Source organism: Megalops cyprinoides, chromosome 10 (genome assembly GCF_013368585.1).
Source record: "Megalops cyprinoides isolate fMegCyp1 chromosome 10, fMegCyp1.pri, whole genome shotgun sequence".
NCBI lineage: Eukaryota > Metazoa > Chordata > Actinopteri > Elopiformes > Megalopidae > Megalops > Megalops cyprinoides.
The window spans coordinates 20,088,345-20,115,227 of record NC_050592.1 but is presented as its reverse complement, the minus strand read 5'-3'; the positions used below and the strand labels follow the sequence as shown (position 1 = coordinate 20,115,227).

At 39.4% G+C, this 26,883-nt stretch overlaps 1 protein-coding gene across 2 annotated transcripts; it reads right to left on the bottom strand.

Moving 5' to 3' along the window:
• Window positions 1–1,811: 1,811 nt before the first annotated feature.
• Window positions 1,812–24,788, bottom strand: LOC118785075 (carboxypeptidase Q-like). Of its 2 annotated transcripts, none has more exons than XM_036539601.1 (8): window positions 24,716–24,788; window positions 22,723–23,221; window positions 20,087–20,294; window positions 19,304–19,511; window positions 8,493–8,604; window positions 5,861–5,952; window positions 5,101–5,302; window positions 1,812–2,068 (listed from the first exon to the last, which is right to left on the bottom strand). In XM_036539601.1, exons 2-8 carry the CDS (start codon window positions 23,177–23,179, stop codon window positions 1,908–1,910), a joined length of 1,440 nt encoding a protein of 479 aa, XP_036395494.1. In that variant the 5' UTR covers window positions 23,180–23,221; window positions 24,716–24,788; the 3' UTR covers window positions 1,812–1,907. The 2 variants fall into 2 exon arrangements, with proteins under 2 accessions (XP_036395494.1, XP_036395495.1); XM_036539602.1 differs by having other exon boundaries at window positions 22,723–23,186; window positions 24,716–24,771.
• Window positions 24,789–26,883: the final 2,095 nt, after the last annotated feature.

The following is a 26,883-nucleotide window of genomic DNA, read 5'->3' as shown; positions in this document are numbered from 1 at the left end:
GACCCTGTCCCCAGGCCTGGCTGGGTTGGTTGGATCTGTTTTGTGTTTTTAATTTGTTAAATAACTGACTTGGATCCAGTAAAATTTTATTCCTTCTTTTTTCATTGGGAAACAATGACCAGATTCTTTACAAACAGATCATATATATTCTCAGACTATGCTGAAAAAACTGAATGTCTTTTTCATTTTATTAGCATTTTGTAATCAATTCACATTTTACAATAAACCTCTATTATTCTCCTACAACACAGCTGTGTGGGTGGGATAAAATACATCTGCCAAACCCATCAGTTTCCTTGGTTGTCACACAGCTCTTAACAGAACCAAGGAGTCCTTTCAGTCAGTATATATGACAGCTTGTCTCTTATGATTTCAGCCTCCCCGCAATTCTGAACCTTGTAAAATTGCATTCTGTCTGCAGGCATTACAATCTGTACTTTTAATCTTTCAGTAAAAGCTGTTTATCCTTTGACTGCTTGGGCCATTCTGGTAGTGGTGCACTACAGGGGCATGCCCTCCTGAGAACAGCTTTTGTCACAGCCTGCCAAATGTCTGCTTGTTAAGGACTCTACAGTACCTGTGTGTGGCTATTCTTTAAACAGACTCCAGGTACCGAATGTGTGTTCATCTGGGGGCACATTCATCAGTTTTACCAATTTTTCAGAATAGTTTTGTGGCCAATCGTTAAAAAAAATATATGAATTAGGCAGTAAAGTACACTTTCATTTTTCAACTAACATTAAAATTTATATTATTAATTAATATTATTTTTAATTCATATTAAACATCTTTTTATCAACTAATATTACACAAGTGATTATTGATTCCATTTCTCTTTCTTGAATTAGTATTTTGTCCTTCTCTCTATCGCAAATACACATTCACATACAAAATGTCTGGTTCTCTGCAGGACTATGTAATGCTAAGACATCAGAGTCTGATAGTTACATCACCTCTGCTGTTGCTGTACTAGCTGTGTATGCAATCAGGAGTGATATTCATTGCTAAACTATTTTTGCAAGAAGTGTGAGTATACCGTTTCTTCCAGTTTGGAGACTCTGAACCTCCTATATGCTATATAAAGTAACACTTTATTCAGCGGATTCGCAGTATATCGATTTCTCATTTCTCATGCATCATCAATCAAACTTGTTCCAGTGTACTTTCCTACAGAGCCTTTTGCACAATTGGGCTCACACTTAAATAGGTCGAAAAGCAGTCCTCGTCATTATACTTTTTGTGTTCCTGTGTATGTTAGTTTTCGCTCTGTGGGATCCTCTGGGGTTTGAGAACAAGATCCCCCTGATGGGAAACAGATATAAACAGCCCACCAGGTGCATTAATACTGCTGAAGCCTCAGGTGCCCGGCCTAGAGGGAGAACTGCAGGGGCTTCAGAGACAAGACAACAGCTGTAGGTGAAGTGATCTACAAAGGCTGTTCACCTTCAGCTCCTACCTGGCCTCACAGGCATACACCTAATAGCAGATGCTTTTCTCACATTGGTTTCAGCATCAACAGATTGACACACAGATTAATTAATTCACATTATATAATTAATATTACATTGAGTACAATTCTATATTGAACAATAACATGCAAAATGGCACATGGCATGTGACATATGACATATAGTGACATGTTATTCACAATATAAAAAATAAAAATAATGTTAATCACCATTAATGATCACTGACAGCAGTTTTTTATTCAAATCATTATATCTCAGAATATATGGTTACTTAAAATATGTGAATAGATCATACAGCATGAACCCATTGACAATTATAACAAAAATTATGAAACAATTACATTGCTAACTGAGAGTTAAATGTGGGTTTAGGGAAGATGAAGGTAGCTGTGAGTCTCACAAAATCTCCTGGTACTTTCCAGCTCCAGCCAGTGGGTTCTACCTTGGCAGCATCTCATCCAGGTCAGCAATGACATAAGACACAATGGCCCACACAGCTGAACACAGGTTCATCTCCACAGGGTCCTGGACGGTCATAGTGTCCCCCTCAGTGTGGTGGAACCAGAAGTATTTGCCGTTGTCATTGAGCAAGCTGGCACCTGGGGACCAAACACATGCACAAAGCATCCATGAAGAGGGTTAATCTGTGTGTCTGTGTGTGCCTCTAATTTCATTCATTGTTATTGACCACTTAAAAACATTGTATTACAGAATTAGTTTCACAATGTAACTATAGCTAAATGCTCCTGCCAATATGTATCTTCTATTTTTTGTTTTTGGCAAAATTAGGTTGATATACTTTGTGTACATTAAAATAAATCATATGCAAATCCCTTACAACCTTTGTTAGGCTTGTTAATATTCAATTTTTCATGTCACACGTTATTTTGTACTGTCTTGCTGTCAAGTGTAACAGAGAAGTTTGGGGCAGAGGAGTATAACCACATCTGGCAGAGGTATGGGTACTGTGATTAGCATTACAGTTTACGCACTGCTTCCAGGGAGAAACAGTATGTCTGTGCAGCATGTCCCTAAATTTCTACTGGTAATGTCCCTGACCTTTGAACTCTATTGGAATGGGCCCTGGGTGATGTGGTGTGTTCTCTATATCCACTGTGTTCCTCACTGGGCTCCTTTCAGCTCCGGTTTAGCACCCATCCCAGAGTGGACTCACATAGCTTTTCCATGACAGCCGCTTCTTGCACATTTTATGTTACATCCCTGAGTGTCCTTCAGATAAATCACAGGTCATAAATTATCTAGTATATAAACAGACATGTGACCATATGTGTTTCCGTTCTGAACACATGCAGCTGGTACTGTGGCCTAAAACCTCACAAGGAGGACATCCCATACAAAAAGTAAATATATTATAGTAGTTTGAGGAAGTTGTTCAGCCCAAGAATATATTGCAAATATACTCAAATTATTTTAATGCAATGCAGAAATGTATTGCAATATGCTAAAACTGCAATAATTTGTAAAATTGTATTTTCAATAAATTGACTGAGCTAAAAATATATATAATCTCTGAAATAAATTCTTAATACATTCTTTTTGGCCAGCAGCCAGGTGGCAGAGATTATGATTCCAATGCATGAACATTGCCTGATAGCGGAGTTGATTTCTGTGAAGGTCTGTCACACACCTAATGTGCCAGCTTACATACATAGTGCAGCCTCCAATCCATCTGAACAGCATTCACACCTTGGCATTCAACCAGCCATTTCAAAGCTACAGTTCCAGCTCCCTAAATACACTTATATCCATTAATGGCAGTTGTACTCATTCAAGTAACTATCATCTGACAATCAATAAGGGCTGGGAGTCCACATAACGTAACATGTCTGGCAAGGCTTTACTGTTCTGTCCTTGTACACTGTACTCTGCTCAAATTGCTCCAGTAAAAATGACCAGCAGTATGAATTACACAATGTGTAGATTTTAACTCTAATAGGTTATGCTGGTATCTGTTAAACAAAGAAATAAGTCAGTGAGTAATGATAAATAATGTCATAAATTTCTCCAGTCTGAACATTTCGATAAATCATACTTTCAAGTAAGGGTTCGCCATAATATTTTGGATATTCACCATTGTTTCAAGATGTTTCCTGTCTTCCATTCCAAGAAATGATCTTTTCATTTGCCTGTTATATTACAAACTTCTTGGAAAACATGCCCATAAGCCGCAGCTGAGATCTCAGTAAAATTAATGAGAAGTATCATAGCACATTTCTCAGGAAATTTGACTACAGCTAATGCAGGATCTGAAAGCAGACACTGAAAAGTTCACTCAGATACGCTGGTGTTGATGACATTTTGTCTGGGCTCATTTGTTTCGCTGAAGTACACAGGTCAGCTATTCTGGCAATGACATGTGTCCCTTCATAGTTAACACTGTGTGTTAACTATGAAGGAACAGGAAATGGGCTACAAAAGACATGTTGATCTGTTTAATGGAACATTTGAATCATTTATTTGTCTATTTATTAATTATGAATTTTATGTAGTAACTGATGTTGATGACAGAGGAATGCAATTTACGAATAATAAAGACTCAATTCTGATATGTATTTCCTTCTATCATGACAAGACCACATATGTATTGTTTTCACCAGGACTGTAACCACAAGAATTTAATACCATACAAATATGCATTTCAAGGACATATTACAAATGTACCACTTATTACTAATGAATGTCTCGATCACTTCATGACAATTGTCATAGAGTTATGTTACTTATTGATGTGTGAGGTATCTTGTATGTTGTGTGGTGGTGTGCAGTGTTCTTGTCTTTCTGTTGTTTCCAAGAACAAAATTTTCATGTTTTTTACATGATTAATACACTAAGCCAGTAAACAAACAAATATAATTTAGAAACACATCTGTTGAACTCTTCCTGCTGCACTGCACCCAATCTGCAGCCTATTTTGTGTTTTTCCAAAGCAAATTCCACCAGTCTAATGCTGGTGCAATCTGAGCTTCTGCTAATGTCAGCTTCCTTCTCAGTGGTGCATGTCAGACTCTGTGAAGTCCCTCGGAAAGAAGGAAAAAAAAGACTGAATTGCTTTCTACTCAAACCGAACAGATGGAACGGAACGTCTATGAAACCCATCACACGTGGTGATGACATCCAGAGAGGAAGTCTCAGAGCCAGACCAACAGCTGCTTGGAGAGGGAAACAAAAAAACTGAACTATTGATGCAGTGAACAGAGAGAGGAAGTCCTTTCTGAGCAGACAGTGAAGTCAGAGACATTTTGGGTTGTTTGGGTTGAAATGACACTGCATATATGAATGTTATGCACACAAATGCCAATGAAGTGGTTTGCCCAAACTGACCAGGTGGGGAAATGCATCTCATCTGACTGGCCAGTAAACATGTCACAAACATGTTCACGTGATGCTAGTCTGGCATCCCTAACCCCTGTAAACCTGGGGTTATGTCCATCTACAGGAACACAATACCTTTATCTGGCAACCTGGTTTCCCTCAACAATGTATCCTTACTTGGAACTAACTACTAACAACTGCTAACTCAGCATCTACTCCCCCCCCCCCCCCCCCCCCCCCCCCATGCTGCAATCCACGCTCATCAGCAATCTGGCATCCCCCGGCACTCCAGCCTCACCTGGCACACCGGCCTGCATCCATATATTGACGTCGATTCCTTCTGCAGGCTCCTCCAGCTTTGTGGCATTTATTGGCTCCAGCAGTTTCATCACCTCACGCATCACCTTTCTGGCCAATGGCTTTCCAGTGAACTGCATCCCCAGGGGACGGAAGGTGCCCATGTCTGACTCCATCACCAGGTTAAAGTCTGAGATGCTTTCCTACAAGGGGAGTGCACAGGGGGTCAACAGTTTAGAATCCCCTGTTTACAGGTTATAACATTATTGCTGGTTCAGGAAGTGGCTTACGTACTGAAGTAGCCCTAATTGAGCACCTCATACTTCTTTGGCTATATCATGATGTGAGCTCAGAAAAAAGGTTAAATGTGAATTTACCAGGTGCAGTCATGTAACTAATGGAAAGTTATCCATAATGGATCTGGATCCTCACTTGCGTCTCACCTTGATGTAGTACTATTTTTGTCCAGAGGAGGCCACTGTGGATTGTCTTTCCCAGTGATATTCAATACTGTCTACATTTAATGTGATAACACATGTAGAATCTCTTCAGTATTTACAGCTGATCAGCATCTGTGTGAGGCTAAATTTACCACTACAAAGCTCCTCCAATTGACTTTACCCTGTCTGACAGGCACAATGGTTCAATAAAATTTGTACTGGAAGTCAGACGATATAAAATATGGAAGTATAAAACAACAAAGCAAATAAGACTTCAGGATTTCAGTGAGTAACCCATGGCATATGGAGAAGTGGGCTTGCCTTGTGACGCTCAAAGTACTGCCGTGCACCTACGCCATATTGCTCCTCTGCTGTCCACAGCACTGCCCGCAATGTTCTCTTGGGGCGGAGCCCTGGGGGTAGAATAGAACATATATATGACCTTTACAGTTCAAAGGTACATTTATTTACCATTATTCATGTACCGAGCAGATGCCCTTATCCAGGGCAACAGGGCAGCAGACAGTGTCACATACCATCCAGTTGAATATTTTATTCTACAAACCATTCTCAAACCATTCAGGATCCCCGACCAAAGACACACAATTGCATACCACTAAAATCAGTTAAAAAGATTTTGTTCTGATTTCTTGGTTTGGAGAGCAAGCACAGGCTTGGATCTGAACATGTTCTCTCTGAATGTGAACCAGAATCCTCTCTGAGGGGGTTGCTTCCTCTACAGTTTTTAAAATAGTGTAATAGAGTATTTCGCCCTTTTTTTGAGATGGGCTGTCAAGCTACAGGGTCTAGCTCCCATGGGTGCCCACGTTTAGCATAAATCCTCTTGCCAGCCTATCAAGATGTTCCTTACAGGCAAATAACAGATGACAGCATAAAGAACAGAGAGATAAAATGGGGCATAGAGTGGCATATGTCTAAGTGAACTCCTTTTTGTGCCCTGTTCCACAGTGAGTTGCATATGCACTGAGGTGATCAAGGTTGAGCACCTCATATCTACACTCTTTCACTGCATCTGTTTTAAAATAGTGACTGTCACAGAGCCATGCCAGGCAACAGAGCATTCTCCTACACATCCTATTCCACCCACGCTCCCCAGAAGGGATGGCACTTTTGTTGAGGTATCAGCATCAAGTCTTTTGCCTTTGGCCATCAATAACGTGCACGCCATGCTTGTCACAGATCAAGGGAAAAACACAGGAACAAAACTGCCTGCCTGTCACCCTACAGGGAATGGGAGCGTTTCAATTGATGACACTGTATCTGACATTACCAGGCTTCAGACTATCCATTATTTTTACATTCTCATGCTGCGTGTGTGTATGTGTGTGTGTGCGCACGCATGGGGGGGGGTTGGTCAACATTTGCTAGAAGATGTTGTGGAAGTGAACAGTGAGTGGGATTTGTATTGGTGTTCTCAGGCTACCAACCAATCTAATGTGTCCATTTGTGTGCTTTGATTTAAAAAGCAGCATGCCAGTTTAAATTGGCTTAACAGAGACTCTTTTCTGTGCCACTCAGGTCCTAATCAGACTGGCGTGATAGACACACAATGAAGCTGGCACACTCCCACCTTTCTCATCCATACCTAACCTTCCATTTCACACTCCACAGTTCCAGCAGACAATATTCACTTCCCTCGCCGGAATCGTCCAGGGGTAGTTCCTCTCCCTCATCCTGTGGAGAATGAATTCTGACAAACTCTCACCCTACACTCAGCCACCCGTCGATCACATGTCACTTCCTTTTGTTCCCTCAGTACACTAGCAAGGGGAATTCTGCCATGGTTGTGGTTTGATGCATAGCTCACATTTGACAAATTTTACCCATTTACATAACTGGGTATTTCTGGCAGCAATCTGTATTAAGTACGAAATATGCAATCTGTGATTCGAAGTTGCAATATTCTGGTTACAGACTCTTTTCCTTAAACTCTACATTGTGCTACTGCAAAACATGTATGCATCAATGGTCTAATATTCAGAGTTTAAATTCATGAAAAGCTCTGCCTAGGAAGAGCGGATGATTTTTTTTCCCAGGTGCTCTGTTTTTCTTCAAGACATAATATTGAAAGAAAAAAAAATGAATTGAAAAGACAGAGAAATTAAGGGATCACCAGACTGAAGACGTACTGTAACTATAATTAGAGGATTTCCATGTAAAAAAGAAAACTGTCTCAAGTGAGTTTTCACATGCCTCCAATTACAACTTTAATGGGGAAAAGGCAACACTTGATTAAGTATTTTGCAACATAACGGCTCCAATTATCTTAAAGAATGCAAGCTTGAGGTTTCTGTGGTGGAGATGGAAAAGGGACATTTGAATTACTTGTGCAAAATTCTGAATGAGGAAAAAACTATTATTACATTCTCTACTCTTGCCATTAATCAGTAGCCTAATGAATGTGTATTAAATGCCCAGCCAGCATTGTATAAACTGTGTATTAACAGATGCAATAAAATGTATTATATGTGTGTGTAAGTATGTGTTTTCATGTATATTGTTCAATACTATTGTTAATCATGAGTGAAATGACACATTAACCAATGGCTACCCCCATCGTTGTGTAAAGCTAATATGAAAAGAGCCCTCAGCAATGTGAGGGATTTTGGTCCAAAGGTCCAGTTCCCAGAGTCAGCCGGTTCTGCTGAGTCTCCTCACCATGCAGTGGAACATCCTTTAGCACCCGGCACATGTCAGTTCTAACTCCCAGAGTGAGAGCTGCCTAAAACTCAGCGGTCTATACGGCATGCTTGTCTTAAACTGGTTCATTACATTTGTCTTCAGCGGGATACGAAAAAGGACTATGGAGCGTTGCTTAGCAACTGCTGTGACATTTGACTAGGAAAATTGAATTAAACATGCTATCCTAAAGGGGAAAAACACAAACCACTTCCTGTTTGTCATGCTCTGATGACACACGCCTGCCACTCACCCAGATCCTTGAGTAGAGACAGTGCCTCCCAAGAGATGGCCACACCCCCACCATCGTCCATGGCGCCGTGACCCACATCCCAGCTGTCCAGGTGCCCACTGAGCAGAACCACCTGATGGAGGGGCAGAAGGGTGCAAAAGACCAGAGCCAGTACCAAATACATCCATCTTTTACTCACAGAAAAAAAAACATCTTAGCAGACAGTCACTTACTGGCCATGTGTCAGACCTTAAAAAATGTGTGGTGACAGCCATGCTCTACTTTATCTGAGATAATGTATGCGCAAAGCCTGAAAAATAAAAATAAATAATAATAATTTAAAAAAAAAAACTAGCACACAGAAGGAATTTCTCAGTGGGAACCTCTCAGATGGGTAACATGCAGTGTTCCTTTACAGTGTAATACACGCATTCCCTGCATACATACTAATCTCACTAATCTTAAGCACATGGTTGACACCAGATGAATGAAAGGCTTGGTGGATGAATTAGAATGAAGTTGGATGGAGGAAATAAAGCTAAATAAAGCTAAGGTAAATAAAGCTAAGCAGACACAATTAATTTGCAACATAGTTTATGTTACTCGTTAATAATATTCGGATCCAATTCATATGAATAGGAGTCAGACACAAGCTGAACGTAACATCCGACAATCATGAATGTGAGTGTAAAATGAATAAATGTCATTACTATTACATTTAACATATTTTCCATTTAATGTTTTGCACACAAATGCATAACATGCATTTAAAGCTTGATATTTGCTGAAGAAATTCAGGTAAATTACAATATGTTTTTCAAAGGTACCACAGCAGCATGACTGCAACCCAGTCTGGAAATCTAGCCAATAACCTTCAGGTTTTTTAATCACTATGCTGCATATGCACACCACACTGCAGCATACCCATGCGATTATTCATAACTCAAAAAAGCTACTGCTGTGAGCATTAGAGTGCGAAGGAGCACTTCTCACCTGGGGTGTGAAAATTCAAACCAGTATGTATAGACTAGCTTGTAGAATGTCTCATCTGCAACTATTCAAGACTCAGATGAATCATTTCTAAGTTGATAGGTGAAACTGATTTTATTGGGAATAGAGACATCCATGATTGAATATCAAAGGTGTAAAATTTAATATTTAACCATAAAATTTAAGGCAGGAAGTAGCTCATTTTAATGTCAGAGCATGATAATTTGCACAGCAAATAACCAGAGTATTTTGTAATTAGATTGGAATGTCATGCCAGCCATATATGACTGAATGAAGAAGTAGGACTAGTTTAACAACATGTGAAAGGCAACAATAAAATTCTCAACTCAGGAATACTCTCTCAGAGTATTTTTATTCTTAAAGGACATGTGGGAGGGTGCCAGATGGTGACAGAGGAACAAGACACTAAAAACAACCAGTAGCCATTTTAGTTTTCCCGCATGGAGTCAAAACCAAAGGAAAGACAAAAACAAAATCAACAGCCAAACTGCCCAAACCCCAGGCAGAGTGAGAGTCTGGGAGAGCCACAGCTACATTCCTGTTCTACTACAAACGGACTGCAGTCTGTGCTTTTATATTCAGCCCAAATGAAGTAATAAGCAACATCTGGGTCACAGATAATGTGAACACAGCTGTACTCAACCTGTGAGTGAGGCCACTGCTGTACAGGGCCTTTCAGCATGCCGGCGGAACAGGAACAGCCCTTTCTGCGCTGGTACCTCCCTTCCTTGTAGTGCCGTACACCATTAAATACGGCATCTGATAATCTACTTATTTAAAATACAATATAATAATGTGAATCTAAATTAGTATCAGGAGATATCTGTTTTATTAAATATGACAAAGTGCATACAGTATGTGTGATCTGTGTGGAATGCTAATGTGATATGCTAACTTAGATGATTTGTAGGTATGTTTTTATGCTATTGCTCTATGCTTACAACCTGCACTTCCAACATCACTCTTGGTACTTTCTGTCCTTGACAAACCATATAAGATCGCCTTTCCTGCCCCAAATACAACTACTTAGAGTAAAATTTTGCTCTTGTCCAAGATCAGTTAGCTGGGATCAGAAAGTACCTTTACCCACAGGCCACATAGTGGGAGTGGGCCCTCTGTGCTGACAAGGTTAAGCTGTGCCCCAATGCACTCTCACCTAACTGTAAGGAACGCTGTGTCCATGCCTACCGCTGGTCTCTGCCCCCACCCCCCAGTGAAGAATGCTGTCTGCTGTACAAGGTGTTTTCTCACATATCACTGCTTCACAAGGCGCCCACCTTCAAGACAGCATGGCTCTCCTACTGCTGCTAAAGCTTCTCTGTGCCTGCATTTCACAGACGAGGGGCAGTGAAGAATCTATGACACTCACACTTCAGCGTATTATTACATGTTGTCTATAAAATTCTTTGAGAAAAAAAAAAACAACTAATGAAACCATGTGCATAAATTACAGGATGAATAAATTTATTCATTCAATATTTAGGTACATGAACAAATTATAAAAATGCAGTATACAGAGTGTATGATGCCCAGGCTAAGGTTGTTCGGTGAATAATAAGCACCAAGGCGCTAAAATGTATTAACAACCATGGCAGATACGTCCTGCTATTGTGGAATTGGTTTGAGAAATTTGGTTAAGGTTATTTTCTTTTGGACTAAACAGTTGGCCTAAAGTTGGACTAAACAGATCCCTCAAATGAAAGACAAGCCAATTTTAAGTTTAAAGGCTTCTATAATTTATTTCTGAATATATGATAAACACGCTTTAAAAGCTATATTAAAAGCTATATTAAGTGGGTGCTCTCACTTGCAGCCAATCACAATTGTTCTACAAACTGTCTTGACTGCAGTGACCTTATTCTTTGCACCTGAAAGAGGCAGGAGGTAGCCAAGTGTTCATTTCAAAGGGAAAATTTCTCAAGTAGTTCCAACCACTCCACAAAGACAGCTCTCTGAGGTTCAATAGACTCCAGCTGCAGCCGTGCTTGGCTGCAGTTGGACCATTCTCCTGAGGTTAAAGAATCAGTGTACTGGAAAGCTAAGCGGCTGCTCTGCTTGCTACATCTGTTAATCACAATACATTATGTTACTCCTAAAAACTATAGAGTCTATACTTCCTGGCATTGCAGTGTTGAAAATGTAGTCCACATTTTTTTTGTACTTGACTAAAATCACTCTGGGCATCTTCCATGTTCCTGATTTCTGTCAAGGAGATTGCCACACATCCAAAATAGCATAAATACTAGATATTCTAATTCTGACTACCATAATCTTCAGTATATGAGTTAATTCGATTAGTTTTATTCTATCACAATTCTGCAAAAAACAAGGAGCTCTCACAACGTTCTTTGGTTATATTAATCCCCAAAAGTCTACGCTATCCCAATTACTTTTTTCATTATAGACCGCCTAGCACTTTATAATAGGCCCATAAAGCACTGATATATATCAAATTAGATTTTTTTCCACATTAAGCTCACATTCTTTCTCAGCTGTGTCAAGTGGAACAAGTCAAGCTTATTTCCACTGGCTGTGTTGATCTGGCGTCTGGCAGAACTGTTCCAGGTACAGTATTTGCCCATTCCCACATTTAGCCCTGTGTAAAATCAACTAGCCATCTGGAATACTTATTAGGACTGTAACACATATTTAATATTCTTCAAGACTCATCTGTTCCCCGGCCAATAAACTGTCATAATAATGAAGGAAAATGTGTTACTTGGGCTTTAAATGTTAAAGAAATATTAACCAAAAAAATATGCTTTAGGAAAACCTAACCAAAATGTGGGGGAAAAAAGCAAAAGGGAAACGATAACTCATCTATGCACTTTGGAGAATCTATTTTTTACTTATTTCCCCATAATTTAAGCATCCCATTTTTTATAGAAATGGAACACTTCACATACTACTTTTACACATATTACTTTTATCATTTACTTTGAAAACTATTATAACGTAGAATGAGAATGCCTCATATTATATTATCTCTGCTAACATAACTAGGCTCTGACAGACTACAAATTATTTTAATTCCATCTGAAAACATTTACTCTAGGTTCAAGAGTTGATTCTATAAAGATGACCTCTGAGATTTTTTATGATATCTGTTGTATTAGAGTCACAGAACAAAACAAACTAATCTGGAAAACTAACTGAAACATTCCACATTTTAAAAAGGAAAATAATAAAAGCAGTCAGTCCATGAAAGCAGAGGCCTTCACCTGTTTGGGTCTGAAGATCCTAAGATATAAAAAGTAGTGGAAAACAGATTCATTTGTTTGGATGGCTGACTCCCTCAGTAGCAGAACCCTTTTATGTTGAGAGACCTTCAGTGTAAACAAACGTTCAAGTGCAAGGGCAAAGCGTAAAGGAATTTAATCTTACATGCAAAATTCAGCGATGTGGAGAACCCATTGGCAGAGCTCAACAAACATGAACCATAAACACTGTCTGAGAGGGGAAACCAGTTGCGTTTTCAGGTTATAAAAGTCCCCAGAGAAGACTGCTGTGTTTTCAACTGTCCAAACCTGATCTCTCACTGACTGCTACTGGACTATTTTTTTAAGGCTGATTCATTACCTCTGTCTGATTAATGTTTTCAATGTTGTATATAATTATGTTTGACTAAACTGAGGTTTTGATCAGAGGAATTTTAATACTCTGAAGAGAAAACTAAAAAAGGCATTGAAGTGGAGGAGAAAGAATCTGTATCTGATGATAGAGGGTAATGCTAAGCAAAAAAGAAAGTAAAATCTTCACAGAAACCAAAGGAGTGAATTAAAAGGCCCCTTTATTAATCAGGTCCCAAAGGTTTGTGCCACTAAATTCCATTTCATTTAAAACATAGTTTCTCACAATGAGAAGATGGCTTCACTTGGCACACAGAGAAAAATCAACTGCACTGTATTGAACTCCTGTGTGTGCTGTCTCTATTCTATCATGTCTACTGCTCTGTAAGTAAACCTGGAAAATAAATGAATAATACCAATCAGGATGATCTCTGACATCCACCCACAGTCATGTTATGTCAGTGTAACCTCACAAGGTCAGAGCTTCACAGTCTGTAAGGCCGTGAGCAGGAAAAAGGGATAGGAGGTCCACTCTGTGATTAAACGAGTGTGGGTGGTCAAAGGACAAATAGGACACAACCACAGCCACGGGACAGGAAATGATGTCATAGCTCTGGACTGGTTTCCAAAGATGACTGTACCGTAGATGACTAAAGGAGCTGAACCAAATGGTCTTGTGCTTCTCATTTTGTTTTCCAAATGTTCTTTTAAAATTGTGGGAAATGGTATTAGAATGAGTCATGTAAGATAAATTTGCTGTGTAATGGGTTATGGTCATTATGGTCAGTTCCTTGATACAGAATGTTCCCTTTTTTGTCATCTACACTTTTTTCTTCTCCATTTAGTTTTACCACATGGAAGCACCGTGGTGCAATGGTTAGAGAACATAACTGGAAGGTTAAATAAAGCTGTATCAGACCTTATCCCTGTTTCAGTGCTGTGTGGGCAGTTGAAGTATAAGCACAGGACATGATTCTGTTACAGCCTCATTACCCAAAGTCTATGTCTTTTACTTCTACGCTCTTTGATATGTCTGGGGACTAAACCTGCAACCTTCCTAGGTAAAGGGTAAGCAACTAGTCTAAGTTTAAAGGCTAACTTCAAAATTAATGACCAAACCACAATCTGCACCTCAAAGGTTGTAAGCCTAGAGTTGGTGTAATTTTACATGTAGGTTGAACTCATTATACCCTTTAGCAAGAGACTCAATCTGAAACATTTCAGTAAATTAACATAACTGACCATTGTGTAAAAATGTGAATTGCTCTGCGTTAGGCACTTGAAGCATATGACCGGTGTAATGTCAAATACTGTTGTTTTGATTGATAGTTAATGCGCATTAGGTTCACTGAAACTTAAACTCTTCATCCTTTAGGTATTAAATACACCAAGGGATTTAAGAAGCTGAATTTTTTTTTCTAATGGAGAGCAGTGATGTTGAGGAAAGTAACAAACCACAACTATACAAATTTTCCATTAAAAAAGAAAAATTACAGCCTTGTCATGACTGAGAATTCTGTGAAAAATCGTAAACTATGTTGTCATAACTCTAAACTCAATGTAAAGCGGTTCAACTTTTAGTACAATTACTCAAGCACAATCATCCGGAGATGGACACCCCGGCTTCAGAAAATAAAAGCCCTACCATGTATTTATTCTAGCCATTCACTAAACAAGGTGATTTCACTAATTAGCTCATCTACCTGGCTGAAGAGTTGTGCTAATTAAATTCAGCTGGTGTAGTGCATGGGTGGAACAAATACATGGCAGGACTTTCTGAAGCCGGGGTGTCCACCTCTGCAATCATCCAAAAGAAAGATGAACAAAAATTGAAAGGGCCACAAATATATTTGTCCTTTTCAATGAATATGCAACCAAACTAGGCCTATGAGCTGAATTAACTGAACAAAGTGGTTGAAGTAACTAACCTAATTTTACCTGGACACAACAAAAACTGTATTCTGTAGTGGGGTGCTTATCAAGGGAGGAAAAAACAATCAATGGTGGATTGTTAATGGAACCCACCTCCAACACTGCTGCTGCTTGGTGCAAGAAATCTGCAGCCTTGAATCCATCAATGGCTAATCATAGGTCGGTAATCATTACAGGGGGATGGGGGATGAGGAGGGGGTTAGCTATATCACAGAGGGTCAGTCTTCTTTACATGCCATTTGAACCAAGAGGTGTTGTTTTGCTTGTTTTGGCCTCTATACTTCTCCCACTATCCCTACTGACCTTCTTGCCTTCTACAGGATTGGTCAAGATGAATCTACAGGATTGCAGCCTCTGCTCTGTTAGGTAGAAATTCATTCAGTACTCTTGGACCAAACCAAAGATCTATCCTCAAGGCACTTGAGCTAAAATGATTCTGGTATAGTGGTACAACAAAACAATTGCTTTGAGAAATTAACTTTCACAGGCATTTTGGAGGCCTTCAACCACCTCACAGAATGGCCCAGGTATATCACTACTCTTTGGCTTAGCATCCATCCGCACCCAATCATCACGGACAGGCAAATTATTGAGGGGGAGTGGTTACACAGATCTTAGAGGCACAGCCTTCTCAAGAAGTCCCATAGAATGAAATAAAAGGTTGTTATCCACTAGGAGAGTGAAAACACAGAGCAGTCGGAGGAACTGGTCTGTGCGTAATCCAATTTCAGTGGCCTACCACATTCCCCATACTGGCAACCCTGTAACAGATATCTGAAAGGACTAATTGTCAGCCAACTGCCAAAGACAATTGCGTCAGCAACACACACATTGTGAATAATGTATAATGTGTTTTAGCTGTCAGTTTTTTGTGCTTGGGCAATGAACTAAAGTTATGGCTTCATCTAGTGTCATTCTGTGTCTTGCCCACAAAACAGGTGTACATGGTAAATATGCACAAACAAGACATATGCAACCACATATGTACACACACATGGACACACACACACAGAAAACAATATTTAAAACTCACTTCTAGCGATGTGAGGACACTCCTTATGTAATAAAAACACAAGACCACCGCACAGCAGCCAGATAAGATGTTTTGGATGGCATTACTTGTTTAATAATCCGCTGAACACCTAATACAGTTTCAGTTGTTTTCATGCAGGTGTAGCACACAGTGCGCATGCTGGATACCTGCTTCAGACGGGAAAACTCATCTCTCAATATTGTCTGTCTCAATATGACAACAAATATGTTACAGATGCATATATTTCAGTATTTTTTACCTAACATAAGCAAACAGATGTGGTACAAATTAACAGGGACTCCTTGTCATTTTCAGTTTCATGCAATCGTTTCCCAAACTTACACTAAAATAATTTCAGAGCATCTAATACATGAGCATGACCTAAATGTGAACAACCGAAAAAAAGGAGCAGAATAGGGAAATGCTTTCCCCCTCTGCAGATGTGAAGCTATTCTGGGTGTTGCCACATCAAGGTGTGCTGTGTTAACAAGGTAGAATTATGCTGAAGACTGCAGAAATATTAATGGTACTGACAGAGGAAAACCTCCAAAGGCTACACTCACAGAGGACACACTAACAGGTGGCTGGCCTGGTTTAGTTCCTTTCAGGGAATAATTCAGCAGCAGCCATCACGGCTTGAAGTAAACTGTACTCTGTTGGATCCTCCAGTAGCAATTCAGTAGCAGTTGTTCTCTCTCTGCTTCAGTGCTTCATCAGCAATTGTATTTTTATATGAGGAAAGGACCAAGGGAGAGAAAATACATACCAATATGATGTATTATACCATCTGCGTACACTAAGGTAGTAAATGTTGAAGGATGTGTTTGTACGGGAAAAAATCTATCCTGTGTTTTTAAAGTTAAATTACAGAGCAATTAACCTTGGCATCACCCAGTGGCTAATGGCTAATAAGCATACACACCCCTGAACTGCTAAATCTTATTCATCTTTGGATTTCCTTTAGCAAAGTTGCCATGTGAGCTACCCCCTGACAATGAGTTGCCTTTCCACTGGCATGTAAAAACGTCCTAACTGTATTGCACCATTAGACATTTATATTTTCTGTTAAATTAAAAATGCAAAACCGTCTAATGTCAACAGACAAGAAGGTGGGAGGCAGAGAAGGAGATAAATATCTAGCTAGACAGCTAGATTGATTTGAATAACCTATTGCTGATCCCTACACCTATTAGACATCAATTGTTCAAATAAATGAATAAATATCTTCTCACAATCCCTCCACCCAAATTGCTTCAGAAAACTATTTCCAGTTATGAACATAGACAATTCGTAAGCTGTAAACTATGCATTATGTGCCTCCCTGGAAAAGGTTTCTGCTAAAAAAGAAAACACTTCTGATGTATGTAGCGGAAATTCACAAGTACTGCAGAAGGGTAATTTAGCATTATGTCAGCACATCTGACATATGACTCAAGAAAGAAAAAGAGAAGTGATAGAAGAACAGAGGAAAAAAGAGGACATGAAAAGAGGAAACTTTTTGCTGCCAGACATAGAATCTTTCACATTACAATGAGGTCATAGACATAAACATAATTGTTCTTTTCCATGATGTCACGGTGATGCTGACAAAATGTGGTCACAAGGCAAAGAAAGACATGGAACCGCTCTGATTGTGAAATGCTTCAAATGCACTGAAAGGACTCGCATGCAACAATTCGGAAGAATGAAGAAAGCCACATAATTACATTGTGTAAATCCAGCTACTGGTGTTAATCTGTACAACATCCTTCATCACCACCTATAAATCCTTAATGAGTACCCACAGAGGCATCCCACAAGATGCCCAAATATACCACCTTTCAGGGAGCATAGGAAAGCACTCCTTTAATGTCCAGACATGTGGTTATTTCTTTTAATCATTCTTCATTGTATCCTAGCAATTACAAATAGTTATGCTTCATGCAAATTAAAGAAAGTTTTTTTTTTTTTTGCAACAATGAAAGAAAAATGAAACAATATACTTAGAGCTGGTAAGCCATTTTGGTTAATGGTGACACATGTCTATGTTGTTTGTTGGTCTCACCTTGTAAGCATGATCCTGAGGACACCCCAATCCAACACTGAAAGGCCTATGTGTTTCCTTTCAGACTGCCCAGCCTGCCAGCCAGACCTTAATCTAAACCCCATTTAATATCCTTAACCTCATTGCCTCACAGAGGACAGGCACACACATACTACATATAGTAGGAGTTGCCTCTAATGAGTGGTTAATTGGTTGATTCCAGTACAAGACACCTCTCCCCAGACACTCTAAGCTAATGAGCCAGCCCCAAACACAGGCAGCCTGCTCAGAAACCCTGCTCTGTAATTAGAGCTCCAGAGATGCTGACCTCATGCCAAATTGGTGACCTCATACCGGTCACCATAACTGCCTTCCTCTGATTTCACAAACACTGCTACTCAGCTGCTCACGCTACCACATAGCTGTACAGGATATAACCCAACAGAATCACTGGCCTGAAAGACTAATTATGACATCATCAGGAATACCTCTTACATGACAAATCATTAGTTTAATATCTTCTAGGTCCCCCTTTAGCTTTAATGTTGACTTTATGCTTCATTGACATGCTGTCTGATAAGCTCCAGAGGTGTCATTTGGTAGATGATCCCATGTGGTGTCTACAGTAGTCTACAGCTCCCAGCATGTTCTCAGGGTTTTGCTTATGCATGTTAGTCGTAATTTGGTCCCAAAGCCTCTCAGTAGGGTTTAAGTCATAAGACTGCAATGGTCAGCCCATAACCTCAGTTTCCTCCATGCCCTCACCCTCCTGGCACAATGAGGAATGGCATTATCCGGTTATCCTAGCCTACAAAATGTCCTGCCAACTCTATTCTCAAGAGGGATTCAAAATAACATTACCCAGCACTGCTATTCATTTCTATATATGGTGAGTTATAATTTACTGCCATAAAGCTATTTGCTGAAAATTTATGTCACCTATCAATCCTACACAACCATTAAATAGCTACTCTGTTTGCTGCATCTACAGTAAATACCCTATACCCCAATTACATACCTGGTCTGTTACTTGTACCTTTATATCTAAAACTGCCATTACAGATAGTATTTACACTGGTATCTGTATCTACACTATACACCACAATTAATGAACATGTAATACATGCATTTCCCTCATATACATTATATCTCACAGCTATCACACACCCACATTGCTACACCACAATCACACACCTAAGCACTATCTGAATACCTTACTTATTATCTGTTAATTAAATCTACACCATTACAGAACCGTTCATACCTGTTCTGGGTACTTGTATCCTATGATCTCTGCCACAGTATTGAAGGAGTTGGCATCCGGGAGGCTTTTGGCATTCATGATCAGCTGGACCACAATCCTCTGACCTCTTTTTGCCATCCTGCCCATCATCTGAGCATCCTCCATCGTGATGCATGCCGTGGGGATCTGGGTGACCCCCTCTTTATACACCTGCCACCCCGTGTGGGGGCTGCAGGGATGGGAAAGATGACAGAGACAGTTCATTATCAGGGCTGTCATATGCTGGAAGGGTGACTTGTTTCCCTAAGCAGGGCTTCTCAGCCTTGGTACTTGAGGACCAAAGTGTCTGCAGGGGTACTGTTCCTGCAAGGCACCGACCACCTGCTCTAACTAATTATTGCTTTTATTGAACAACTTTAGTTTCCCACCCCAGTTATATTAACAATTTAAAGAGGGTCATTCTTGATTGCAGTGCTCTAGAACCAGAACTGAGGTGCAAAAGTAATAATAAAGTAATATCAAACATGCAAGAGGAAATTCTGATTCAACTATATTTGTATTTTTTCCCACAGTAGATATGTTTTAAAAATATTACATGCTGTTAACTGAAAGACCGTCCAAAATTGTTCATGCTTATTACTTTGAATTCAATTTTTCCGATTACATCCAGTAAATTATTACTGATTATTTCAAAAATAATTTGCAGAAAAAAGGTTGTCATATGCGTATTAATATCAATTCATTAACAACAGCAAGGTGTACTGGTCCGTGCGGCTCTACATGTTCAAGGGTTTTGATGCTAACCTGTTGATAGAGAACGGGGTGACGGAGCGAATGAGGGAAGCCACTGCCCCAACTTTGGCTGCTTCTGACGCCCCAGAGGACCTGTATATTGATGTCTCCTTATAGCTGAGGAAGGGCTGGTTAAACACCACGATTTTCCCTTTCGCTTCACTCGCCCGGCGCTTCAACTCCTCGAAGGACTGCACCACAAGCACTTCCGCCTGAATACCTGCAGAGGGGTGTTCATACCCACCCTGATCAAAACCAATTTCATTCCCCTAATTCCATGAAATGCTTTTTCATGAGAAATAGTGACCAAAAAAATCTTGTGATTTATTTCAGTGTCTAGGGGTGTTCCAAATTTGGCTCTGTCAATCTAAACATGTAATCATGCCCCAATTTAACTGGCAGAACACATCTCTCCCCTGTCAAGTTGATGTGTGGTGAGCGTCTCTGGCCCAAAATGGCTGCCATGCATTACCCATGCAATAGATGCTACAGAATGGTGATTCTGAAGAGTCACCTTCTTTGCTTTAGCATGTTTTCAGATCCTTGAAAGGGATGATTGCTATATAAATACAACTCATTATGACTATAAATAATATATAAAAATATGACTAATAAATAAACTCTTTCAAGAAAATATTTTTTGCAGTGTAGTTCTGGGTTTGGATGCCTGCTCAAAGCCTCCACAGTTGTCATCTGCTGTGTGAGACCACATCCGGCAAGAATATTTGTTAGATATTTCACACATTCTCTCCAAAAATGGGAACGGACTCTAACTGTTGATTGACTGTTTTTCCAAGCACAAAAACAATGTATCATTGAACAAAGGCAGAAAGACTAAAATAACATGTATGAATGGTTTAACACAAACAGGAGCCACTGCCAAGATAGTTTAGAGCCTTGAATGGCATGCAAAGAACATTCTCACCTTCCTGTGAACTTTCTGACTGTTACCTCAGACGAACATTGAGAACTGAGTAATCTGTCAGTGGGGTACTGCTACTAAAAATGGCACGGTCTCTCTCTGTATCATGTGCAATCTCTTTTTTACAGACACAGAAATAAGGGAAAAGGCCTCTTGGTACAGCTTGACATCACTCTGAACTTTTTGTCAGGATTAAAAATAAAACGACAGCACCTGAAAAAAAGAGTGGTAAACTTCACAGCTGTATCATTTTACTGTTTCCCTTTTTTTTTTTTTTACCTAATTTAGCCATTCAGACAACTACCATGTTTTTGGACTTGTGAAAGCAGACATTCTACTTTTATTTGGCCTGTTTCATTACAGCTGTCAACCTTTTGCCTTCTGTAGAAAATGTAGAAAAAGCCTATGTAGGACCAGACACATCTGTACAGAGGGGTTTCCCTTTAAAAACGAAATCCCTGCTTGAACTTACCATCCCCTCTGAGTTCTGATGGCTAATCAGCAACATAGACTGATAGAGTAACAGAGACATGGGAATTAATATGAGGGCATACACCAGTCTAAGAGCAGGGCTGCAGGTACACGGATTACACGGAAGGATTAAAGGAGTTAAAGGATTACACAGAGGTTTTATCTGAGAGATACAACTATGAGGACATGGGTTTAGAGATAATGTCAGCTTGTAGACTGTTCATTACAGTTCATTACACTGTTGGGAATTCATATTTTAACAGCCACACCTACACTCTTTTTCCTTAAAAAAAGTTCTCATTTGATAACCTCACTGTTTGCTTGTAGTGAGAATAAGAGAATGTTTCTGATAATAAGAAACCACTTGAGAAATGTACTCTTGCACATTCTTATCTTCAGATAAATAATCTTGCCATGAGAAATATCTTCTTGCAAGATAAATTTTCTCCACAGAGCAGGTAGTCACATTAGTTCATTGGCTGTGACAACTGGGCATGCAGTTGAACGGCCAGTCATCTGGCTGAAGTTAATGCCACAGGCTGTTGCAAGTGCAGCTATTCTAAACATCATCACTGTGTTGCAACCCGATAAAGATCCCTATCCATCGATTTGTTTCACCCCATTCTCATTGAGTCCATCCAAAACATCATTTTGACATACTTTCCCCAAGTATTTCCCATTAAATGTCCCAGAAATTGTTGACTCACCCCTCTATTGATCCCCAAGGATGCTTTACTGGCCTTCCACTGCCCCTATAAACCCAGTGCAGTACATGCATGTAGACTTCACTTTGGTCTGATTTACTGAGATTTCTGTAGTCTGCCATCCTAAAGGTCCTGTTGTGTTATTGTATGTTCTCCTAGTTTAGTGCCAATGTGTTAAGTGGGCATACTGGGTTACTTAAAAGACTGAACAGTTTATGATAGTGTCTACATAATTTGTAGCAGTAATGGACTACTTGCTTGTTAACTGGGTATCTATCACATCTAGCTTCAAGCTTTGAGTAAGAACATCAAGAATGTTTGATCTTAGATAAGTACATTGTAATGTGTATAGCATGAGCACTGAAAATGTGTTATTGGACTAACATGAGACATCATGCAAAGCAAAGGCTCCCTAATTTGCACTTTGGGCATTCATCTGGATTAGGACGCAATCAAGACGTTGACATGCTCTGAATGAAACGTTGACATTTAAAAGCGTGTGAGGTGAGGTCAATCTCCCACCTGCAGCCAGATTACTGTGTTTACAGTACCTTCTGGGGGAGTGGCAACACTGCTCCCAAGCCCCAGGATGTTGAGGGTGTAGTTTCGTGGCTCAACCATCACAGCACTCTCCTCCCCTCGTACCCAGTGCGGGACTTTCACTGGCTCCAGGTGGACGTTCTCCAGCCCGTCTTGTTTTAGGGTATTGTACATGTAATTAATGGCCTGCTCCAGGTTTTTTGACCCACTCATCCGGGGCCCTACTGCATCTGTGAGGTTGGCAAGTTTCTCATAGGCGCGGTTTCTGGCATCACCATACACAGCCAGTCCGATGATTTTCTTAGCCACCTCTCTATACCCAGCGATTTCGTCCGCTCTTTCCTCCCATGACTTCCCACGACTTCTGTATTGGAGAGGCGTGCAGCTACTCACTGGAAAACCAACAATGAGGCAGAGAAGGCCCAGGAGATCCATTGTGTCCTTAGATTCCTCCAGTGACTCCACCATCAAGGATCTATAGCAGGGGACAAAACTGGCAGTTCCTATGTACTGTTGAGACGGGAAATAGAAAATATTACAACAGTTCATATTGTAATATTGTGTGGAATTTTCTCACACAAACTGTGGGCTCCTCATTACTACATTCATTGAATTTACTAAAAAGTGCAATTAAAAATTAAAATTCTTTTACAGAGATGTAAAAATCTGTTATTAATAAACATTTGCTAAGCATCTATAACTGCACCATATTCTATACTGATCTCATTTGTTTAATGTTACTGGTAACTATGAAGCTGCTGAGGGGGAGGAAAATGAAATAAAGGGAACCGCTTAATATTGTCAGGGAAGAAATTCCTCAAGGGAACAACATGTTAAATAGACTGTGTTTTCACACCTGACTCAAAAAGGCACAATGATGTGCATCAAAGCAGTCAAAAAACCCCACACTGACAGTTCATCAGTTATTCCAATTGTTTGGCTTATCATAGATAAAAGAGACTAAAGCCTTCTTGGGGAGCTCCCTTATATCCAACGTAATTTCCAATCTGTTTTTTTATTATTTAATCTAATGGCCATTCAATCATACTCCTGTTTCACAGGAGCCAATGTGAAAAATGTCTACAGTGTATCATCCACTGTGTATGCTGAGTTTTGGCTGAGTTGAGGAACCTCTCCTTCATATCCTTGAGATCCTTGAAGTGCTTGATGCTTTATAAGTGCAATCTGTTTACTGACAAAGCTGCCCTGCATTTGTTCAATGGGCAGACTGCATTTTTTTCAATGGACAGTAAAGTATATTTATCTGTCTTAAAAACAAAAATGTATAGGATGTGTAAAGAAGAGAATGTCAAAGAAATGCATTCAGTTATAGCTTAATCAAACAGTTGAAATAAAAACCAGCATCCACAGTGTACACTCAGAACCAGGACAGCGAAACACTATACTAGTAAAAATATAATGGAACGTCACCCCTGCCAAAATGCATATTTCAGAATTAGAAAGGATACACCATGAAATGGAATGGAAATAAGCAAGCAGAATACAATAGAAGATACAATAGAACAAATCTTCTACAGTAGTGTTTTTCCATCCCTTGTGAAAGAACTATGTTGCTGGAAGTGTGAACTCGATACTGAAAAAGAAAATATATCTATACTAGCATGAGCTGTTATTTTTGCCTCTTAATTAGTGAGTTCTCATTCAAGTTAGCTATGATTAATTAGTTATGAAAACAGTACATTGTTATAGGACATGTTTTTTAAAGATGTGAAAACAAATCTTTTTAGGACAAATACATCTCTGCCTACACATTTCTTTTCCACTGAGTCTATAGCAGGTAGTTGTCAACTCATGATTCATATCTGCTTTCAGTGACAAACATAAGAATACCAAATTCAAACAAAATTCATCAGTTTGTTTACATTTAGGGATGACCTGGTCCAACATCTTACCACTGTATGTTGTAAGGTATCCGCTATTTTATTAGACTAAAAATATATTTAAAAATCTTCACTTCGTGAACAATGTGATAATCATACATACCAGGCAATGCTTCCTGTTCAGTGTCTACTCTGCCAAGCTTACTGATCTGGGTCACGCATTTCTTCTGGCTGTGCTACTATAATTCTTTCCCAGAAGGCCTCTCTGTCAATATTGACCAACCACTTGTAATCAGAGGACTGGTCTTCCCCCTCCCCATCTCCTCCTATTCCACTCTCCTATCCAAATCTCCTTCCACTAACTATATATTTCAGCTGAGTTTAAACAGTATGGTAATACTATACAAGTTCTTCAACCACACTGCCCACAGAAATCCCTTCTTAGGGAGACAGAAGGATTTTAGCTTTCTGTGTGGGACTGCTATTGTATCATTCAGCTAGAAATATCATGAAATGTTTCAGTGGTATCCATCTACATAAATTGATGATATGAAGAAAACTTGCCCCTTTATCAAGCATGATTTTTGAATCTATTTGCATCTAGGAAGTTGCATTTTTTGTCTTTATTTAATGACAAGTAAACACACTTGAAACACACTAAAAAAACAGCACTGAAACCATGCCTTGACACTGTCTTTTATGCAAAAGCTGTGAAAAAGGCATGGATAAGATGTAGGAAAACAAAATGTTCTCTGCAATAATCTTTTAGCTATAATTTCCTTTTCTATCAGCAAAACCTTGCTTGTGTCCCAGCAGAACTACTGCTGAGCAGAAAGCAGCTTTGTCACTTGTTTTGAAACTTTATTGCTTTGTCACTTGTTTTGAAACATGGATGTCTCACAGTTCAATAAGGATGAGTCTTGTTTCAAGTTTTGAAGTGGTACAATATGTTACAATTTCCCTGTTATACAGTTAGCTGAATGGATATTCATGGATAAATGAATAAATAAATAAATAAATTCATTGTGGTAATTTCATTATTATTTCAATCATGTGGAAGGAGTGTTTATGAGCTGGCCAATATTCATATAAATAGGCTATAAAGAAACAATACTTTACTTGTTTACTATAAAATATTTCTAGCCTCTTCCCATCAAATGACATCTTATAAACATTAATGTCTGCATGTCTGCATGTCATAATGTATTTATTTGCTAGTAAGATACCCTTATCCAGAGTGGCTTACATGGCTTGTTCTTTTACAAATGATCCATTCACACAGCGGAATATTTATTAAAGCAAATCAGGTTAAGTACCCTGTCCAACCTGTGGTCCAAAGACCGGTAGGAGTACTTACTGTCCCTCTAAATCAGAACAAATATTTGACCAAACAAAGTTCAAACTATGACACTTGATTTGAATATTTATCAAAGCAATAAAAATATACATGATTGTAGATTACAGGGAAGTATGAAATACTGAGCAGTACTTACTGTTACTACTCAGTATGTACTACAGTGAGAGGGTGACAAAAAAGACCTGAAAAAGTTCCAAGAATGCACAAATTCTTATTCTTGTTGGGTTGCAGAACACACACTCGTTTGTTAGGGGGTCTGTATTCTTGATGCAGCTGTGGGCCCCAGCTGCAGAATCACAGGTATACACCATCTGTTCTCCTGAGTCCTGTATGTGGCCTGAGGACCAAAGGAAAACTCAGAACCTCAGCACTATTGGACTTTTCTTTTCCAAAGGACATGGTGGAAAACATTATTAATTCCACAAAACATGGAAATTAAATATTCAGAGGAAATATGGACTCCATTTTTTATTTTTATGGTTATGATTTAATTCTGAAGAGCTCCCATCAAAACAAGTAAAAATTTGAAACATTGTTAAAGCTTTTAACACATTGCCCAGTGACTCCTACAGGGTCACAATTATTCTGTGCATTCTGCCATTTTAATCAGTAGATGAAACAAGTCTAGATCATTGGAATAAATGTCAGTGAACCATCCCAGAATTGGTTGTCTGTTTAGCTGTTGTGGCCACTGTAGCATCATGAAAGATTGACAGTGATTGCTGATTGGTAGGCCTCTTGAGCAGCAGTTATACATGTTAGTGTGTGCATGTGTATGTGAGCATGTGAAGCACTAGACCTGCCCCACTGACCTGGAACAAAAGATCTCTCAAAACTCCTTATACTCAAGGTCATCCACATGCAAACCTCCCGTTAACTTCTTAAATGCTTTTAATGTCTGCTGAGCAAAAGATGATATGACAGACCAGGGGTTGGGCTGGAGGGGTGAGTGGGACTGAGGGAGAAAAATAGAA